Consider the following 18,435-nt stretch of genomic DNA (forward strand, 5'->3'; position numbering starts at 1 on the left):
TTTCGCTACAGCAGTATTCTGAAGGTCATTACCCAAGAAAGAATATTCGGAATGACCTCATTCCATGGCATGCCGTTCCAAAGGGCAGTGTCCTGTGGCACAGGATTTGAGTAGGATGTAGTCTTTGATGCAGAATTCTTTACTTTTTAGGTGTGTTATTTAACCACAAAATGGTGGCCGTGCGGCTATGTTATAGACAGAATATATCACGGGGCAGTATTCCGAAGGGTATTAATACACTGTGCAGAATTGCGAGGGCATTATTTCATGGGGTAGGACCTGAGAAGACATTTCTGCCTGGCAGAGTATACTAAGGGGCATTTCCCCACAACACAATACTCTGTGGAGCGATGTACTATTCTGCAGCAGCCCGGGATCATTATTCCAGGGCGCCGTATTCCAATATGAATAACTTCTCTTTTATACCGTGCTTTCCTCAACATTGAATAATAAGTGGTACTGTGCAATGGCACCAAATGTCTTAATCTTGGGAGGAATTAAAGGATGCGCCGCACCTGTCAGGACACACACCCGTGCCTGAAGTATACTATTTGATCTCAGTACCAAGCATTTAACTCCCTAAACCCATTGACAGGTAATTTCAAAGAGCCATATTTCATGGCAGTTTACGTAGGGGAATTATTCCATGGTGAGCCACTCCTTATGTCAGTGAAATTATTCCACAGCATAATAGTCTGAGGAACAGAGTAATCCTTGACACTGGACTCTGAGAAAGAATACTCAATGGAACTGTATGTGGAAAGGCGTTATTCTATAGCACAGAAACACGAAGGTGATTATTCCATGGTAGGGTTTTCTGAATGCTGTTAATCTAGGGTACAGGATTCTGAGGGGCATTATTTACTAGCACAGTGTTATGAAGAATATTAGTACCCGTGGAATGTAAAGCAAGTGCTATAATTGGACACTCTGTGGTCTCCATGAACAGGTAAAGCCTGCAGAGTGTTGGTCACACATCTCTCCCTGCGCTCACCACTGACATTACTCACCACGCTCAGTGACACTTCAGAATGGCGCTTGCTCACTCGCCGGCCAAGTTACTATTCAGCTGTCTGCTATTCCTGGGCATGCGCTGTCAGCCTTTCCCCCCGACTCACTGTCACATAGGCAAGCCCCACAGCCCAGTCATCATGCATGCACACGTCTGTCGAGGCGCTCATTTGCTTTTCTTTGCTTGGTTACACATTCGCCTACAAAATGAATTGGCAATGATACCTCCAATCACTGCAATAATTGTTTCCCAACTCTCCTCATCCCTTAGTAAAATGTTTGAAAAGCACATAATAATGTCAGGGTCCTTAGACAAAGGAAGGGCTGAGTGGCTGTTTAGCTTTTAAGAAGGTTGGGAGGTTTCTCTATTTGGCCTTAAGGTGTGTCTCTGAGCAGGTTGTGTGGCTGCATTTAAATGACGCTCAGTGTTTCCTTAATCAATTTCTTATTTCATTCAGAGTTATCTGTCCCTTTCCAATATGAAGGAAAGAGATTGGAGTGCTGAATGGGTGCAACTCTCTAGTCAGGCCGTATAGAACCTTGTTAAGAACATTCTAGAACTGCCTTTCATCTGAAGACCTTCAACTAGCAGGACCATTTTCTTGGAGAGGTTCTAAGCCTTTTGAGGGGTCCTCAAAAGATTTGTAAAGTACACCCTCGGCTAACCAGGAGGTCAACAAGAGACAAGTTGCGAAGGATCCGGTGGGACAAAAAAGTGCTAGGTGACCAATTGAGAAAGAAGAGGGAGAGTCTGACATTTGTTATTATATCCCCTTCCCTTTTCCCTTCAGATGGTCTTATTAACAGTGGGAGAAAGAACCATTGCAGAAAGGAGCTAGAGGAGTCTTTGGGGGTTTGCGGCAGCTCCTGTGGAATTATGTTATCTTTTTACCATTGAAAACACACACTTCCGTTAGGCATCTTTTTTCTCCATTTGAAGTTTTTTTGGACTTTTCCTTTTTTTCAAAAGTGACAAGGTACTAATAGCTTTATAGACTTAGGCCTCTAACCATATTGGGCATTAGGATCTCTCAAAATGTGTTATACGCCCTTGCTGAGATTGGGCATTAAACTCGTCTTCAGGGCCCATAACACTGGTACGGCCCTAGGACCAGGAAGTGGAGAATTCTATGAGGCAGTCAGGATCTGGGCCTTTTTGGCACTATCCTCCAGCATTGGCATAGATATTGCTTGCTCTCAAAATTCTAAACGTCACAACCGGAGCCATCATTTGCCCCCGTCCCTCCAACCACACATCCCTTAACTTCGGACACCTCATTTTGACCACCGCCACCTGCCTCATGCTCACATGTCATTGCTCCCTTCCTCCACTTGCCTCACCTGTTCTACCTGGCCTAGTGGTCAATAGTGGCCTCCTAGCAATAGGAGTCTCTGAAGGTTGTGGCTACATCACTGGTGGTCCATAAGGTGGAATGTCATCAATGAAAAGAGTGGATGCCTGAAGTTGAAAGTGTTTGACAACATGTGAGCCTGGATAGGTGCTCTCAACCCACCCATGCCTCCCCTCAACCCCCGGTCCATGGTTCTTTTTCTGGGACCTGAATCTCTGCTTTGATACTTTGTAGGTGGGTCCCCGTATCCTGGAGTGCAGATCAATGAGGAATTCTGCCAGCGACTGAAAGATGGTACCAGGATGAGAGCTCCGGAGTATGCCACTGCAGAAATGTAAGTCAGACTTCCTCCAATCACCAATCACCAAACCTGCTACAGGGGCCTCTTCCTGAAACTATTTTCTTCCTGGATGGAGATTTGGTTCTTTCCTATCAAGGCTATGTGTAGTGTCAAAACTGTTTGCCAAGTCCAGATTCCAGCAGGGGCATAAAATGGCCCAGTAACAAATGGTTATCCATTCATTGTTAGAAATAAGGGCTTACTGGTTGTCATCGTGGAACCCTCAATCCCTGCTCCACCCACCCAATATCAGAACCCTGTTTCTCTGTCCCATCTGTCTTCCTGTACCCTTACCAAATATATGGCCATCAGGACTTTCCTGCTCTCCATTGTCCCTTTTTACCACCACACAGACTCCAGTTTGTCCATAACTTTAAGTACCTATGGATTCAGATCTTTACACGCAGCCATACTCCCATTTCTACAAAATGCATTCCCAATTATCCATTTCTACTCCCCACACAACCCTCCGGTGGCACCACTGCACAGGCACGCGCAGAGCCACACACAGCCACTAACATCCAACCATTTGTAAGGCCCCATTGGTGCCTCTATCAATTGTATCCACAACCAACAAAACATCTGAAATGATATTTCATGCATTACATCGTGGGTGTTATGACAGAACCAGACACATCTGGAGTTCCCTTGTCCCTTGGATTGTTCTAGGTGCTGGTCACAAGAAGTTCTGATTTCTCTCCACAGCTACCGGATCATGCTGAGCTGCTGGCATGGGGACCCTAAGGAGCGCCATACCTTCTCTGACCTTGTTGAGATTCTTGGGAACCTTCTTCAAGATAATGTTCAGCAGGTGAGCAGGTCGAATCCGCAGCACATACTCAGAGACCCTTTGTAGGAATCAAAGGTCACATGACTGCTTGGTGACATCTAAATCCTGTTAGTAGGATACCTCAGTGGGTCAATAAATCTGCAACATAAATATGTGTGCAACCTGCAGGTCATATCCAGCATGGCTGCCTCAGAGTATCACATTTCCAGGATATGCAGCAGGTAGCCTTAACGTGTGCAGTGAAAGCAGCTGTTATCTTTGTGACTGTATAGTTGTGATGACAAGCACCGTATACATTGTAGCTCCTATAAGATCAATAAGAGAACAGGCACAGAGGTTTCAACAGTTCCAAACTGGGAACCTTTCAGAGGCACTGCTATGTGGAAGAGTCCCAGTTCCCCAGTATCCTTCCAACCCTGGTACGAATACCTCTGTCCCCCTAGTATACTTAGTAGCTGATTATTTATTTATTTATTATTACATTTATTAAGCACACACAACCCTCATACATCAAGGCGCTGTAACAACCAGGTAAACTTAACCTTGAAAGGGGGGGAGAAAAACAGCAGAAAGGGGAGCAGTCAATGAAAAGGGCTCTAGTCGAAGAGCCACGTTTCAGACCTTTTCTGCAGGCCCACTATGAAGGTTCCACTCTTAGGTGAAGTGGGAGCAAGTTCCACTCAAGGGCGTCAACGGAGGGGAAGCTGGCATTTCCTCTTTTAGCTCGCTTGGATTTAGGCACTAAAAGTCTGTGGATGTAAGCCCTTCTAATCGGTCTGGAGGATTGGACTTTCATGAAGCATTGAGACAAGTATGGCGGAGCAGCATTGGACATGCAGCGGTGTGTGATCGATAGTGTTTTCAAAATGATCCTTTCCTTGATTGGCAACCAGTGGGCGTTTCTTCTTGCCTCGGATATATGCTCTCTTTTAGGGATTTTGAGAGCTGCTCGGATACCATTATTCTGGATTACTTGTAGTTTCTTGATGTTGTATGTCGATATGCCAGCAATGAGTGCATTACAGTAGTCCAGTCTGGCTCCAATGCTGCCTCTGACGATGGTAAGGCAATTGACTGGGGCGAGGAATGTTGTGGCAGTGTTAATTCGTTTCATCATGGAAATGGCTGATGAGGCAATGGCGTTAACCTGGCGTGTCAGGGAGAGAGAGGAGTCTGGGTAAACCCACAGGGTCTTCACAGATGTAGAGACCGGGATCTGCAGGCCATCTATACTGAAATTGGCACATTGTGGGAAGAGGTTTTGATGACTGAGGGGAGGGGGGCAGCCATCAAGATCTCTGTTTTATCATCGTTTAAGCATAGGCCATTACTTGCCATCCAAGCTTCGATGGTAGAATAGATTGTGTTTAGGGAGCAAGAGTCTTCCGTGCAGTTGCCGGTGAGGGGTAGCAAGATTTGCATTAAATGAATAAAATATCAATATCAAAATCAAAATGCAATCCTCTGTAATTTTGTAATTTGGAATATGTCATCAGGTGTGGCCCACCAGGTTATGTCATGTTATGCTGTTTTGGGTTAATCTCAAAGAGAGGGTGTGTTGGTTAGGTTAGTTGGAAATGTGCTGATGTATATAGATTGGGAGTACCTCAAGCTCTGTGTATGGGTCTGTTTCTAGTTGTTCTGTGTCGAGAGCATGAAGACATTTGTCCCAGAGGGGAGCCGCGTGTGCCCATGGTGCTACGATCCATGGGTCTCTATAGCCTACATAGCACCCTGCCTTTTTACTGTCAGATGATACATGGTCTACAGCTTTATCAAAGCTTGCTCAGTGACACTATTTCTCCATTGTGCCTTTTATGTCTTGTTCAGCTATAGCCCTTACCACTTCTTGGTTTGCGAATTTAAGTCAAGGAATGGCCATATTTCTTATCGGTAATCTTCATTACTCCAAGTCCGGTTCTTGCCAAAGTCCATACTCTACGAGGCAAGTCTGAATACAATAGATGTGTTGGTGTACTGTGGAAAAGGGAACTATGCAGAGCTAAGGCAGCACAGAATAAGATTGCTGCATTAAATAAGATAGACTGCTCTGGGCAGGTGATTTTGCTCCAAACCAGACATAGGAACTGGCTGAGGCACCATTGCCACTCATTAAAACAGTGCTAATTGAAAGTACCTTTTAGATTATTGGGCACCAATGATAACAGGACATTTTGGTCATACTATCGATGTGATCTTGCGGGAAACACTGAACAGGAATCAAATCCTTTATCCAAGGAAGTTTGGATAAACCATCTTATTTCACTTTATTATGATCAGGATGAGGTCTGTCCCAAAGTAGTGTTCTTGAAGGAAGCAATTGTCCCAATATCAGGTTTGGATGAAGATGATATCTATGATTTGATAGTGAAATTAAAATCTTCCAGAGCACCTGGTCTGGATCCTATTCCCAATGTGGTGTACAAGGCTAACCCGAGCTATTGGGCAGGGTCCTTGGCACTTTGGTTTTGTCATATACTAAGCACTGGCGAGATACCTGAGAGTTGGAGGGAAGCCATACTGGTGCCTGTGAAGGGTGGTGCTCATAATCTCTCTTCTCGCCATGCTTGATACCACTGCCAAGTTCTTTGCTATGTTCATTTTAAAGAAGCTCAATAGCTGGGTTCCGGAGAAGTGCCTGTTAAAAACAATTCCAGACGGGATTCTGAAGCATGCCAATCTAAATGGAAAATGTATCTCAGTTGCATAGACTTCTCTAAGGCCTTTGACACAGTTTCACGCCCAATTTAATTGAAGAAATTGCAGCAATGGGGCATTGATACTAGTTTGTTACACTCTCTTAAATGTCTTCATATTGAAACCTCAGCAGTCATTCGACTGGAACAAGAGGAGACTCTTTCCCGGACAGTTAACATAAATAAGGGCTTGAAACAGGGGTGTGTTTTCGAGCCCCTGTTATTTAATCTCTATATATCAGATCTAGACTTTACTTTTGGGACAGGTACGTAACCCTCCACCTTGTATTGGGAGTGAATCTGTATCATGGCTTACATACGCCGACGACACCATTCTCATAGATTATACACCCAATGGTTTGCAAAGATCTATCAATGACCTCTTGTTATTTTCTGCCAGTAATCAACTTCAAATGAATACCACAAAAACTAAGATTTTGCTGATAGGAGGCAGGACCAAAAGTAAACCGGTGATTGTCTGGAATATGAAGGACAACATATTGGAAGTTGTACACCGATAAATCTACCTGGGTTCCCCCTTTTGCTCGTTCCCACCCCACTCCCTTTTTGGCGATTACATATCGCTGAGAATTCTAAAGAAGTGGTTAGTGACAAAGATATTTATAAAGAGCAAGGGAGGAAACAACTTTGAGGGACAGCTAAAGATATACTTAACAAGAATGATACCAGGATTGATGTATGGCTTGGATCCATTGGCTGAGCAACATGTGAAATGGATAAGGATAACGGAGGGAAAAATCCTAAGATCAATTATGGGTATACCTAGAGAAGTGTCAGTTGAGGCTATAAGGTCTGGGTTGGGTTTGCCTTCTATTATGTCGAATTGGCTGATCCAACAGTGTAAACTCTACATATCTTTGTTATCGACTAAGACGGACACAAGTACACTTCTGGGACTGATTGCTTCAAACCTTTAATTGACGATTTAAAGAAAACAGCACTAATGCGCTTTACTAATATTGATTTCTCTGTATGCTGCCCACGTTTGAGAATCGTGGTGTTTGGGCAAATATACCTTATGAGACTAGACTATGTATATTGTGTAATCAAACTGTAAAAACCAGTCACCATATCCTAACCCAGTGTCCTTGTTTGAAAGTCCAATACAGGAAAGGCTATCATGAATTTGTAGCCCACAGGGAAGATATCCAGGGTGACCAATTTTGGAGTATGCTTTTTGGTGCTGGTTCATTGGTAATAATTGCTGCTGGGTTTTTGTATGGAAGGATGTCTTGATTTTATTGACATAAACCTGAATGAATTTGATTAGATTTTAATTGGTATAGATGTATTATGTGAAACGTAGAGGAAATTTGATATTTTATTGATTAATTTGTTGCAATTTGGAATTTTAATTATGTGTTGTTTTTAGATTTATTGTGATTTATAGTGTTTTTAATATGTATGATATATTGAAATACTGTGCTTAAGGATTTATTTTCTTAACCAAATGCACAATAAATAAAAAAATATTTAAAAAGGGAATGTGGGAAACAGTGGCTTCACAATCCCATTAATTTTTATTTAGCTCTTTCCTTTTTTTCCAAAGAAAACTCTTCCCGTAAACTGGGTATAAAAGCTCCTCTGACTCATCAAGATTTCCTTTTTGATACCCAACAGAGTTGATACCACAATAGACATCGGGAGGGAGTGATGCCATGGACTGTGACGACAAAGACTTGGATTTTGAGTAATGAAGATTACCAATTAACATATCCGCACTTCATTGTCTGTCTTTCTCGTTACAGCCGCGTGCATGAAACTGCTGCCTTGATATCTCTTTGAACTTGTAGATCATTTAAAACCAAGGCACAGAGAGGTACATAAGGTGCCCAGGATGACAGACCCCCAGCTGTTGTAGAAGGGCTCAAATGAATACCCTTATTTCTTTCTGTTGTATTCAAGAATCCACGCAGTGATGACTCTCAGACAGTATCTTCAATGTAAGGCTGTTTATTTATTGGCAAACATCAGTGGTCATCTAAGTACGTATGTAACAGTAGCCACCGGTCATCCCTGCCTTCCCTTGTCAGGTCTCTCTCTCTAAGCTGCTCCCATGGAGCACGCATCCAGTCAGCACATGGAAGTTCCGTGATGTCATCAGCCTGCTTACTCAGGCAGGGAAGAGTAGGATATAACACATCCCCATTTAGAGAAACAGAACAATACAATGATGCCCCAATACTACGCATCTTTCACCCTCATAACATTGTGACTTGACTGGGACTACAATGACCTAGTGGAGATGTAGAAGTGTGACTAACCCTCCCTGCCTGTCCCGAATAGGGCAAGAAGGATAAGCATACAGAGAGCTGGACAGACTGGGATAGTCCTCCATCTGAATTCTGCAGTTACTCACAGAAAGAAATCTTTGCTGCCCGGAACCTGCCACTTCCTATAATTGTTGCCTATATAAAGAATGGGGGTGCATCGTGTGCCAGCCCCTTATCGTGCTCATAGCACATACTCTTGGGATGCATCTATATGCTCCCAAGCACATTGCAGTTGTATGCATGGGTGTGCATTGTGTGCCACCCTTTATCACTGTGCCAGTGCCAAATACCCCTGGGATGCATTGCTGTGCTCCTAGCCACAGTGCAATGATATGCCCGGGTGTGCATCATGGGACCCCCTTTCTCCTTGTGCTGCAGGCACATACCCCCGGGATGCATTGCTGTGCTCCTAGCCACAGCGCAATGATAGGCCCGGGTGAGCATCATGGGACACCCTTTCTCCTTGTGCTGCAGGCACATACCCCCGGGATGCATTGCTGTGCTCCTAGCCACAGCGCAATGATATGTTCGGTGTGCATCATGGGACCCCCTTTCTCCTTGCGCTGCAGGCACATACCCCCGGGATGCATTGCTGTGCTCCTAGCCACAGCGCAATGATATGCCCGGGTGTGCATCATGGGACCCCCTTTCTCCTTGCGCTGCAGGCACATACCCCCGGGATGCGTTGCTGTGCTCCTAGCCACAGCGCAATGATATGCCCGGGTGTGCATCATGGGACACCCTTTCTCCTTGCGCTGCAGGCACATACCCCCGGGATGCATTGCTGTGCTCCTAGCCACAGCGCAATGATATGCCCGGGTGTGCATCATGGGACCCCCTTTCTCCTTGCGCTGCAGGCACATACCCCCGGGATGCATTTCTGTGCTCCTAGCCACAGCGCAATGATATGCCCGGGTGTGCATCATGGGACCCCCTTTCTCCTTGCGCTGCAGGCACATACCCCCGGGATGCGTTGCTGTGCTCCTAGCCACAGCGCAATGATATGCCCGGGTGTGCATCATGGGACACCCTTTCTCCTTGCGCTGCAGGCACATACCCCCGGGATGCATTGCTGTGCTCCTAGCCACAGCGCAATGATATGCCCGGGTGTGCATCATGGGACACCCTTTCTCTTTGCGCTGCAGGCACATACCCCCGGGATGCATTGCTGTGCTCCTAGCCACAGCGCAATGATATGCCCGGGTGTGCATCATGGGACCCCCTTTCTCCTTGCGCTGCAGGCACATACCCCTGGGATGCATTGCTGTGCTCCTAGCCACAGCGCAATGATATGCCCGGGTGTGCATCATGGGACCCCCTTTCTCCTTGCGCTGCAGGCACATACCCCTGGGATGCATTGCTGTGCTCCTAGCCACAGGGCAATGATATGCCCGGGTGTGCATCATGGGACCCCCTTTCTCCCTGCGCTGCAGGCACATACCCCTGGGATGCATTGCTGTGCTCCTAGCCACAGCGCAATGATATGCCCGGGTGTGCATCATGGGACCCCCTTTCTCCTTGCGCTGCAGGCACATACCCCCGGGATGCATTTCTGTGCTCCTAGCCACAGCGCAATGATATGCCCGGGTGTGCATCATGGGACCCCCTTTCTCCTTGCGCTGCAGGCACATACCCCCGGGATGCATTGCTGTGGTCCTAGCCACAGAGCAATGATATGCCCGGGTGTGCATCATGGGACCCCCTTTCTCCTTGCGCTGCAGGCACATACCCCCGGGATGCATTTCTGTGCTCCTAGCCACAGCGCAATGATATGCCCGGGTGTGCATCATGGGACCCCCTTTCTCCTTGCGCTGCAGACACATACCCCCGGGATGCATTGCTGTGCTCCTAGCCACAGAGCAATGATATGCCCGGGTGTGCATCATGGGACCCCCTTTCTCCTTGCGCTGCAGGCACATACCCCCGGGATGCATTGCTGTGCTCCTAGCCACAGTGCAATGATATGCCCGGGTGTGCATCATGGGACCCCCTTTCTCCTTGTGCTGCAGGCACATACCCCCGGGATGCATTGCTGTGCTCCTAGCCACAGCGCAATGATATGCCCGGGTATGCATCATGGGACACCCTTTCTCCTTGCGCTGCAGGCACATACCCCCGGGATGCATTGCTGTGCTCCTAGCCACAGCGCAATGATATGCCCGGGTGTGCATCATGGGACCCCCTTTCTCCTTGCGCTGCAGGCACATACCCCCGGGATGCATTGCTGTGCTCCTAGCCACAGCGCAATGATATGCCCGGTGTGCATCATGGGACCCCCTTTCTCCTTGCGCTGCAGGCACATACCCCCGGGATGCATTGCTGTGCTCCTAGCCACAGCGCAATGATATGCCCGGTGTGCATCATGGGACCCCCTTTCTCCTTGCGCTGCAGGCACATACCCCCGGGATGCATTGCTGTGCTCCTAGCCACAGCGCAATGATATGCCCGGGTGTGCATCATGGGACCGCCTTTCTCCTTGCGCTGCAGGCACATACCCCTGGGATGCATCTTTGTGGTCCCAGCCACAGTGCAATGATATGCGCAGATTTGCCTCATGTGTCAGCCCATGCATGTAGCACTTTGTTCATTAATCAACACTCATTAATCTAATTGTATCTTTCTAATCTTAACTTTGCACATCTCCTTAATATTATTGCATATGACCTAATATGATTTTCAACATGTGGGCACTCTGTCAATCATGTGCCACTACTTCTCGTGACTTACGTGTATGTGTGTGTACCACGCGCGCCTTACATCTTATCATCTGCAGTGTGCCCCTTTGCAGAAAGCACTTGATTAATGAACATAATTAGTGTGCTCAAGAGTACTCCTAAAATCCTCATGGGAGTGTGCTCTTAATCCCACAAATCCCTTGACACTTTGGCATGTCACTTCATTCAACTATTCTCTTTCTGGGCCCATCTCCAATAGTCATGTGCCATATCATTTCAATAGGTCAAATTATTTCAAATAATTAAGCTCTGCTAATTTGTACTTTCCAAGCAAACTTGTCATTTACATTAAATCACACACTATTGTCAAATCAATCTGCCCTGGAACATATCTTTACTTCTTAATCAATGCATATCTATGTTCTTCACCCAAACACCTTTCTATCATTATTCATATCCTATCACTCCTGCACCTTGCTTTACTGTAAACCTTTGAGAAATATATCATTTATGGTATGTCCGTTATGTCCTGAAGAAGGCTCGTCACCTTTATTCCATCCTCGTCACCAATAAATATTATATTCAATGATGCACGCAGTGATGACTCTCAGACAGTGTATTTCTTCAATGTAAGGCTGTTTATTGGTTACAGCAAACAGTGGTCATCTTAACAAGTATACAGCAGTAGCCATCGCCTATCCATCCCTTCCCTTGTTAGGTCTCTCTCTCAGCTGCTCCCATGGAACACTCATCCAGCCAGCACATGGAAGTTCCATGATGTCATCAGCGTGCTTACTGAAGCAGGGAAATGTGGTATATAACACATTCCATTTAAAACAAAAATATATTCATAAACATTATATAGCAGTACCTTCCTAGCAGTCATAAGTGTACGGAATGCCGCGCTGATGTGGCTTGAGTGGTCCGTTTTTTGGCGTCTACGCGGCTACTGTAGTTGCTCTACGGGTCTGTAGCACAGCACGTTTGCAAAAGAGCATTGCGGTCACAGACGTTTCTATTACTGAAAGGTTCAAAGATAGAATCGGCCTTCTCACAGTTCAAACATGGAAACTGAATATGAGCCGCAGATTTCCATAAGAAGTGTTCAACCCCATAAGCTACCACCTTTGCGCTGGACAACTGAGACCTCTACCAGAAACCAATGAAATCCCAATCAATGATACCATTTGTGATGTCATCTTTGATGTCCTCAGTGTCGGTCTCAGCATGCATGGAGGTGGTGCGAGTTATGGTTGCATAGCTTACCATAGCTGTCGAATTAAGTTGGTTTATGATTTTACCTTGAAACCTTAACGGCCCTTTAACTGGGTTTTATTCAATGGATTTCATAGGTTTTTATTAACGCAACCTAACCATAACGTCCCTTTCAGAACGTTTTTTCAGTGAATATACTATATATTTATATGCACTCCATTGGAATGTAAGTTCCAGGTGCACATGAAATCACGAGCACAGAACCCCAAAGGCTGGGAGTAGCATTGCTTAGAAACATAGGAATCTTACTATACATAGGTGATAAGAAAAAGAGGATAGGGTTACCCAGCAGTGCAAGCCGCGAGATTAGAAAAAAATGGAGCCATGTTATCCAGGCGAAGCTCAAGAGATCCGGGGTGCCCAGCAGTAACTGTCTCTGAGGAAAAAAGAGAGCCACAGGTTCCATACACATCTCGAGAGAGTACGTGCACTCAGCAGTACCCGCCACTAACCAAGCAAAAAGGTACCCAGGAGATACAAACATACCCCTTTCTCTGCCAGCACCCTTCTTGACCACTGCCGAGCAACACCAGAGGCCCGACTACACCTTCGAAAAGGAAGCTCCACCCAGATTATGGAAGTGAGGTTGGGGGCGGGTGATATGGTTTCCCCAGCAATGCCCTTATTCCAGTTGGACAGTGGCATCTATACCCTGGGAGATGGAGCGTCACGTTTTAGCAACAGGGTCTGCTCCGAAGAAACGTAAAGAGCACCGTAAGAAAGAAAACACTTGCTGACACGCAACAATGAGCTCTCATGAATGTGCGCGTCAGCCATGCTTGAGGGAATGCCGCTCATCACCCCATGGCCCAAATAGTCAGGCGGTATCCTAAAGGGACAGCACATGCTCAGAACAGAAAGCGCTCCAGAGCCACGTCCAGATAGCACATGCTGGAGAGGGTACACTCAGGAACCTGCCTCCAGCGGAACCAAGCAAAACACGAAGTCCCCAGGCTGTGATACCCAAATTAGGGGAGTTCTCCTTTTTTTAAGAAAGGGGAAGAGCAAAACATTTTTAGGTGCTTGTGAAACTGCTGTGTGAGTACTCGCTGCATTAAATAAGGACTGTGACTAGGAAGATGGACGAGGGGGTAATGTTATCTTAATAGACTGGTAAATCTGTAAAGGACTTGCCTGTTATTAAAAGGAAAAGAATCAATAGGTGCTTCGGGCCCCCCCAAAAAGCTCCTTGTGTAGGCAGACATTTTGAAACAGAGTCTATACATGTAAATATCATTTTTCTGATGCAGTGTGTTATGTTCTGTAGGGGTTCCAAAGCCACGAGAGTTCTGGAACCTGCGGCAGTTGCGGTGGAGCTTTGGGCTGAGGTGGCTGCTGCTCTGTGTGGTGGTTAACTCAATAAACCTTTTGTAACTACCCTGACCTTGTGGCGTGTATCGATCACGAGTGAGCCGCATCTCAACACTGGCGACGAGGATGGGATGCTTAATTGTCGTTCATCCAGTTTCTAAGCACACCGCAGTTTTGCAATATACCGGATATAAGATAAAACTTGGGTGTCCTTGCTCTACAGCGAACACAAACTCACTAGACTACTTGTTGTCCACCATCTCCAATAGACCACACCTCCTGCAAACCTTCACCCCATCGCCGCCAGACCCTGCCACCACCCGCCTACATCTCCAATCGATTACACAACTATCTAGCTTTTAAAATCTGTTAAGTATGAAAAGAAACAAGAGACAAAAAAGCACGAAAATGATGAATTGGATCTCGCCTCTGAAGGGACAGAAGGAAGGGACAGCACTACAAGCAAACAATACAAAAAGAAAAAGGTGGTCCAATTACCACTAAATTACACTGCATGCTTAACCTTTTAAAAAATCCCAAAAAAAAGGTAAGCGGGAACAGAGCATAGGATGGGCAAATGCCGGGTCTTCCAAAGTGTAAAAAAAAAAGAAAAGGTGAAATGCCTAACACCCCCCTCCATCTTCTCAAATATGTGAATGTTTAGAAATCCTGTGTGAAGACATAGATATTCTGTATTTATCCTCAAAATGATCCTTTGCACCTCCCAAGTACCTCTCCGTGCATGCAGAAGGCGGGGCGGAATCCTACACACAAAGCGATTGGTTACCCTACAGATGCAGATGCTCAAGACTTAACCTTCTCTTTTCAACTCTCTCTCCTCAGGAAGGAAAGGATTACATACCCCTCAACGACAGCCAGAGCTCGGAGGACGACGGCTTCTCGCAGGTCACGTGCTCGGCCCAGCAGAACTCCGACGAGGAGGAGTTCGGCATCGCCCTGCCCTGCCACAGCCTGGCAGTGAGGTGGGTCCAGTGCACCACTACACATGGCCAGATCTGGGAGAAGCCAAGGGCTGCATGATCTGATGCTGCAGCGCTTTTCAAGTGCGCTTCTCGAGATCTCCAACCACGCCAGATTTTCAGGATGTAAATAACTGCCATGTGCACACCTTTTGGAACGTTCTGATTGTCTTAGCCAATTGGGAAGGAGAATTGTGAGAACATTCCAGGCCTTATTCTCGGAATAGGACGAAATGTCAGAATACAAATTACCGTCCCCACCTAAAGACCTAAAACACACACCACGAAAAGTTCTAACTACCAAAAGTTTGAACTTTTCGTGGTATGAGTTTAGGTGTTTTGGTGGGGTCGGTCTAAAAAATAAATTTAAAAAAAGGCTGCGTAGGTTGGGGGGTGTCCCGTGCAAAACACAGTGAGCAGGGATTGTGGGGAACACCCCTGCAGCTCTCCCGACAGAAAAAGAAAATACGGGGGCTGCAAGGGTGTCCCCCGCAACATCCGGCTCACTATACACCGTATAGTGAGCACGGGTTGCAGGCGACACCCCTGCATGTTTGCATGGGAATTGTACGAACATTTTGTATTTGTGCATTTCCCATGCGAACATTTTGTATTTGTGCATTTCCCATGCGAACATTTTGTATTTGTGCATGTCCCATGCGAACATTTTTCCGTTGTGGAAAAATCAGCCGCAGTGATTTCACGTAGATCCTTATTCTCGGTAGTTGCTGAGAATGTTCCTTCCTGTTCACCAGACCATTCAGAACACTCCCTTGGTGTTGCTACCATTGTATAGGTGTCCTACTACATCCTCCTTTTCCCCACCCGGCACTTGCCACCAAGTGCCATTTTCCTCCCACTTCCTAGTGCAGCGACAGCTCACACCGCCATGCCTCTCTGTTGTACCTGCCGGCGCATACTCCCTTCCAGTGATCGGCATGAGCGGGTCCGTCGGCAGTGGAGTTCCATTACTGTTATTTCATACTGTTAACAGTTCTACTACTTTTTACAACCATATTCACCATTCCAGAACTGTACTTTTTGAAAATAAAGCACACCTCTTCACTTTACCATCTAATAACAGTTGCAGCTGAACTGAAATCTGACCGTACATTTATGAAGCCTAAGTAAAATAGCCTGGATGGTTTCTAGCTGGCTTCATCGTAGCCAGGAGAAGATGGAGAGGTCCTGGTAACACTATGATGGAATCTCTCCTCACACTCCATCTTGTCACATGTTGCATTATGCCCACGCCTACCGCGTTCCCCCACCAAGGTCAGAGTTGCACTACTTTTCTTGCTACACATCTACCGCTGCTCCCTTCTTCCGCATTGTGCAGGAGCCCGCTATGGCCTCACTTCCCCATCCTCCTCTGTGCACAGGGTGGTGCCTCCATTAGAACGTGGCACTGAGTCTCCCCAGCCTCTGCATTTAATTTTTTATTTAAAAAAAACAAGTTGTCAACCCGCATGCCAGCCCATGGGCTGCCAATAGCCTTAGCACTGCTGGGAGTAGGATTGATGCTAATTAGGTCTCCTAAGCCCGCCTTTCGTGGTCCAGGAACCATTATGTCGGCTTCTGGACACCTAACCTGCATGAATCCCACCCCGAGAAGGCTCTAAGGCTTAATTAGATACACTGAATTGCAGTGCCATCATAGACCCATAGCATTGGTCAGAGAAAGGTTGCCTTGCCAGAGAACCACCTAGGAGTGGAGCCCTGCGCTCGGGATCAAACGTTGCCGTCCATCCTCTGCCTCCCATGTCAATGGCTGGAGCAGGAGACAGGATAATCTGAAGGGATGTCTTTCCTTGTGCAGCTCCGACACCCACACTCAATTCTCCCTACACTTAGTCTATTAATTGTTTAATTACACAGTTGATCACATTAACAACTTCAGTTATCCAATTCATGATTCTTAAATACTTAATATCTATCATCAGCCAACACGTGTTTCAAACATTAAATGGTCTTCCTCAGGGAAAAAACTTCAATCCTGTCCAAAGTGTCAGTCGCCTAATCAATAATGTCTTCAAAGATTCTTTCTCTGTATCGTGATTATCTGGCTTCTTTAGAACATTCACATAAAAGCCCAAATAGTTGATTATCAGGGTGGAATCCCTTGTTCCCATAGATTGTTTGTTTCCACTCTCTGGTAACCTGGCTTCTTTATAACGCTATCCGTACAAAAAGTCGCTGGAAAAATTTCGAATGGAGAAATGACCGCATCTTTTTTGTGGCTATTTCTCTAAATTTTGGGTTATTTTTAAGAAATGTAGTTGTGGGGGGAGGGTTAGGAGGCAGGCATGGGTCCTACATGAACCAGACACCCCACCCGCGAGACCAGATGCACACGAAGGGGTGCTATGCAACCTGCTAATGAAACTGATGTTAAAACAGGAGATGGGCTACACACCGAGCCCTTACTTTCTTCATTCCAATGTGACACAGACACCAGGGATTCCAAAGGGGACCCCCTTTTTATTTATAAAAACTCAAACTCCCTGAACAGTTCCTCTACAAACAAAACCCTCTTCACTATTGTAATGGTATGAGTTCCTTCTGCGGAATCTGCTCTGTCAGCCCACCCTCCCTGAGGTAAAAAGTGTACCTTTCGGGCGGCACTGACGCAACAGACGCCTGTTTGCTACCTGGCACCAAATACTGCAGAGGAAGGTCAGTAGATGGCCCCAGTGGTTGGATGCAACCCCTGAATGGCGGCTGACAGGCCTCCAGTTCTCCTCTCCATCTCACATCAGGGTACACAACAACACCTTCCTCTTTCATCTGTTCCCCCCTTCCCTACCCTCAGACACATTTTTATATACATCCCCTTACCTAATTTATGTCACACGTGATATGATATATGATATGATTTGATATGATATGATATGGCATTTATAACGCGCCTATACACAAGTGTTTCAAGGCGCGACATTATTAAGTACAATTATAGATAACTATAATTAACAGATAAACCCGTGCATATCTACACCCTTACATATGTCCTGAGAGGATAGCTCAGCGGCAACGTGCTCGCCTTGGAAACAAGATGACTCAAGAAACACAGGTTCAAATCCCTTAAGCGTGTTATAAAAATGCAACTAACAGAAGCATGTTCCTCTAACAGCGCCTCGATGCTGTGTGAGCCCTTTAAAAATGCAAATAATTAAAAAGATATATAAATAAAAAGACATGTCAAACAAAAGTGAACACTTGATTACTTATTACCTGTGACCTTGTGATGCTGTCTTTGGTGGATGGGACTTTCCCAAGCTCGGATAGGAAGCTAACCACTGCAGTCCTAGATCTTTTGTTTGTGGTACCCCTCCACCGCATGCCTTGGCCCCACACTTGTTGTCTGATTGACACTGTCCACCACATGGGGCCAACCGATCACCCAGCTCGGCCTGATCCATACAGCTGTCTCTTTAACATGGCCCTGTCAGCCACTTGCATACTGTGCCCCATGGCCAACTCTGATCTTCTTTGCCAGCCCATGCCCTGTGGGGGTCACCAACAACACCACTTCAACCCTGCTGCGCCTGTGATGTTCTTGGTGGCGGCCCAGGCAGCAACGTGGAGACACCACACTCACTATCACAGCCCTGTTACACTATGCTCTTCCCTGTTAGCCCCAATTCCCTGGTGCCAGAGTTTCTGCGATGCCTGAGTCGTGTTGTACCTTCTGCTGGCATGCCAGTTGCTGTG

At 46.2% G+C, this 18,435-nt stretch overlaps 1 protein-coding gene across 4 annotated transcripts in view; it reads left to right on the top strand.

Annotated features, from left to right (window-relative positions):
- Positions 1-18,435, top strand: part of FLT4 (fms related receptor tyrosine kinase 4) — a 394,600-nt gene that overhangs the window by 324,839 nt on the left and 51,326 nt on the right. For all 4 annotated transcript variants that reach the window (XM_069654085.1, XM_069654086.1, XM_069654087.1 and 1 more), the window contains 3 exons: positions 2,598-2,697; positions 3,409-3,514; positions 14,588-14,727. In XM_069654085.1, the coding sequence (XP_069510186.1) occupies positions 2,598-2,697; positions 3,409-3,514; positions 14,588-14,727 (346 nt within the window). The remainder of the gene's footprint in view (positions 1-2,597; positions 2,698-3,408; positions 3,515-14,587; positions 14,728-18,435) is intronic.

Source organism: Ambystoma mexicanum, chromosome 3q (assembly GCF_040938575.1).
Source record: "Ambystoma mexicanum isolate Mex_15411 chromosome 3q, UKY_AmexF1_1, whole genome shotgun sequence".
In the NCBI taxonomy this organism is placed as follows: domain Eukaryota; kingdom Metazoa; phylum Chordata; class Amphibia; order Caudata; family Ambystomatidae; genus Ambystoma; species Ambystoma mexicanum.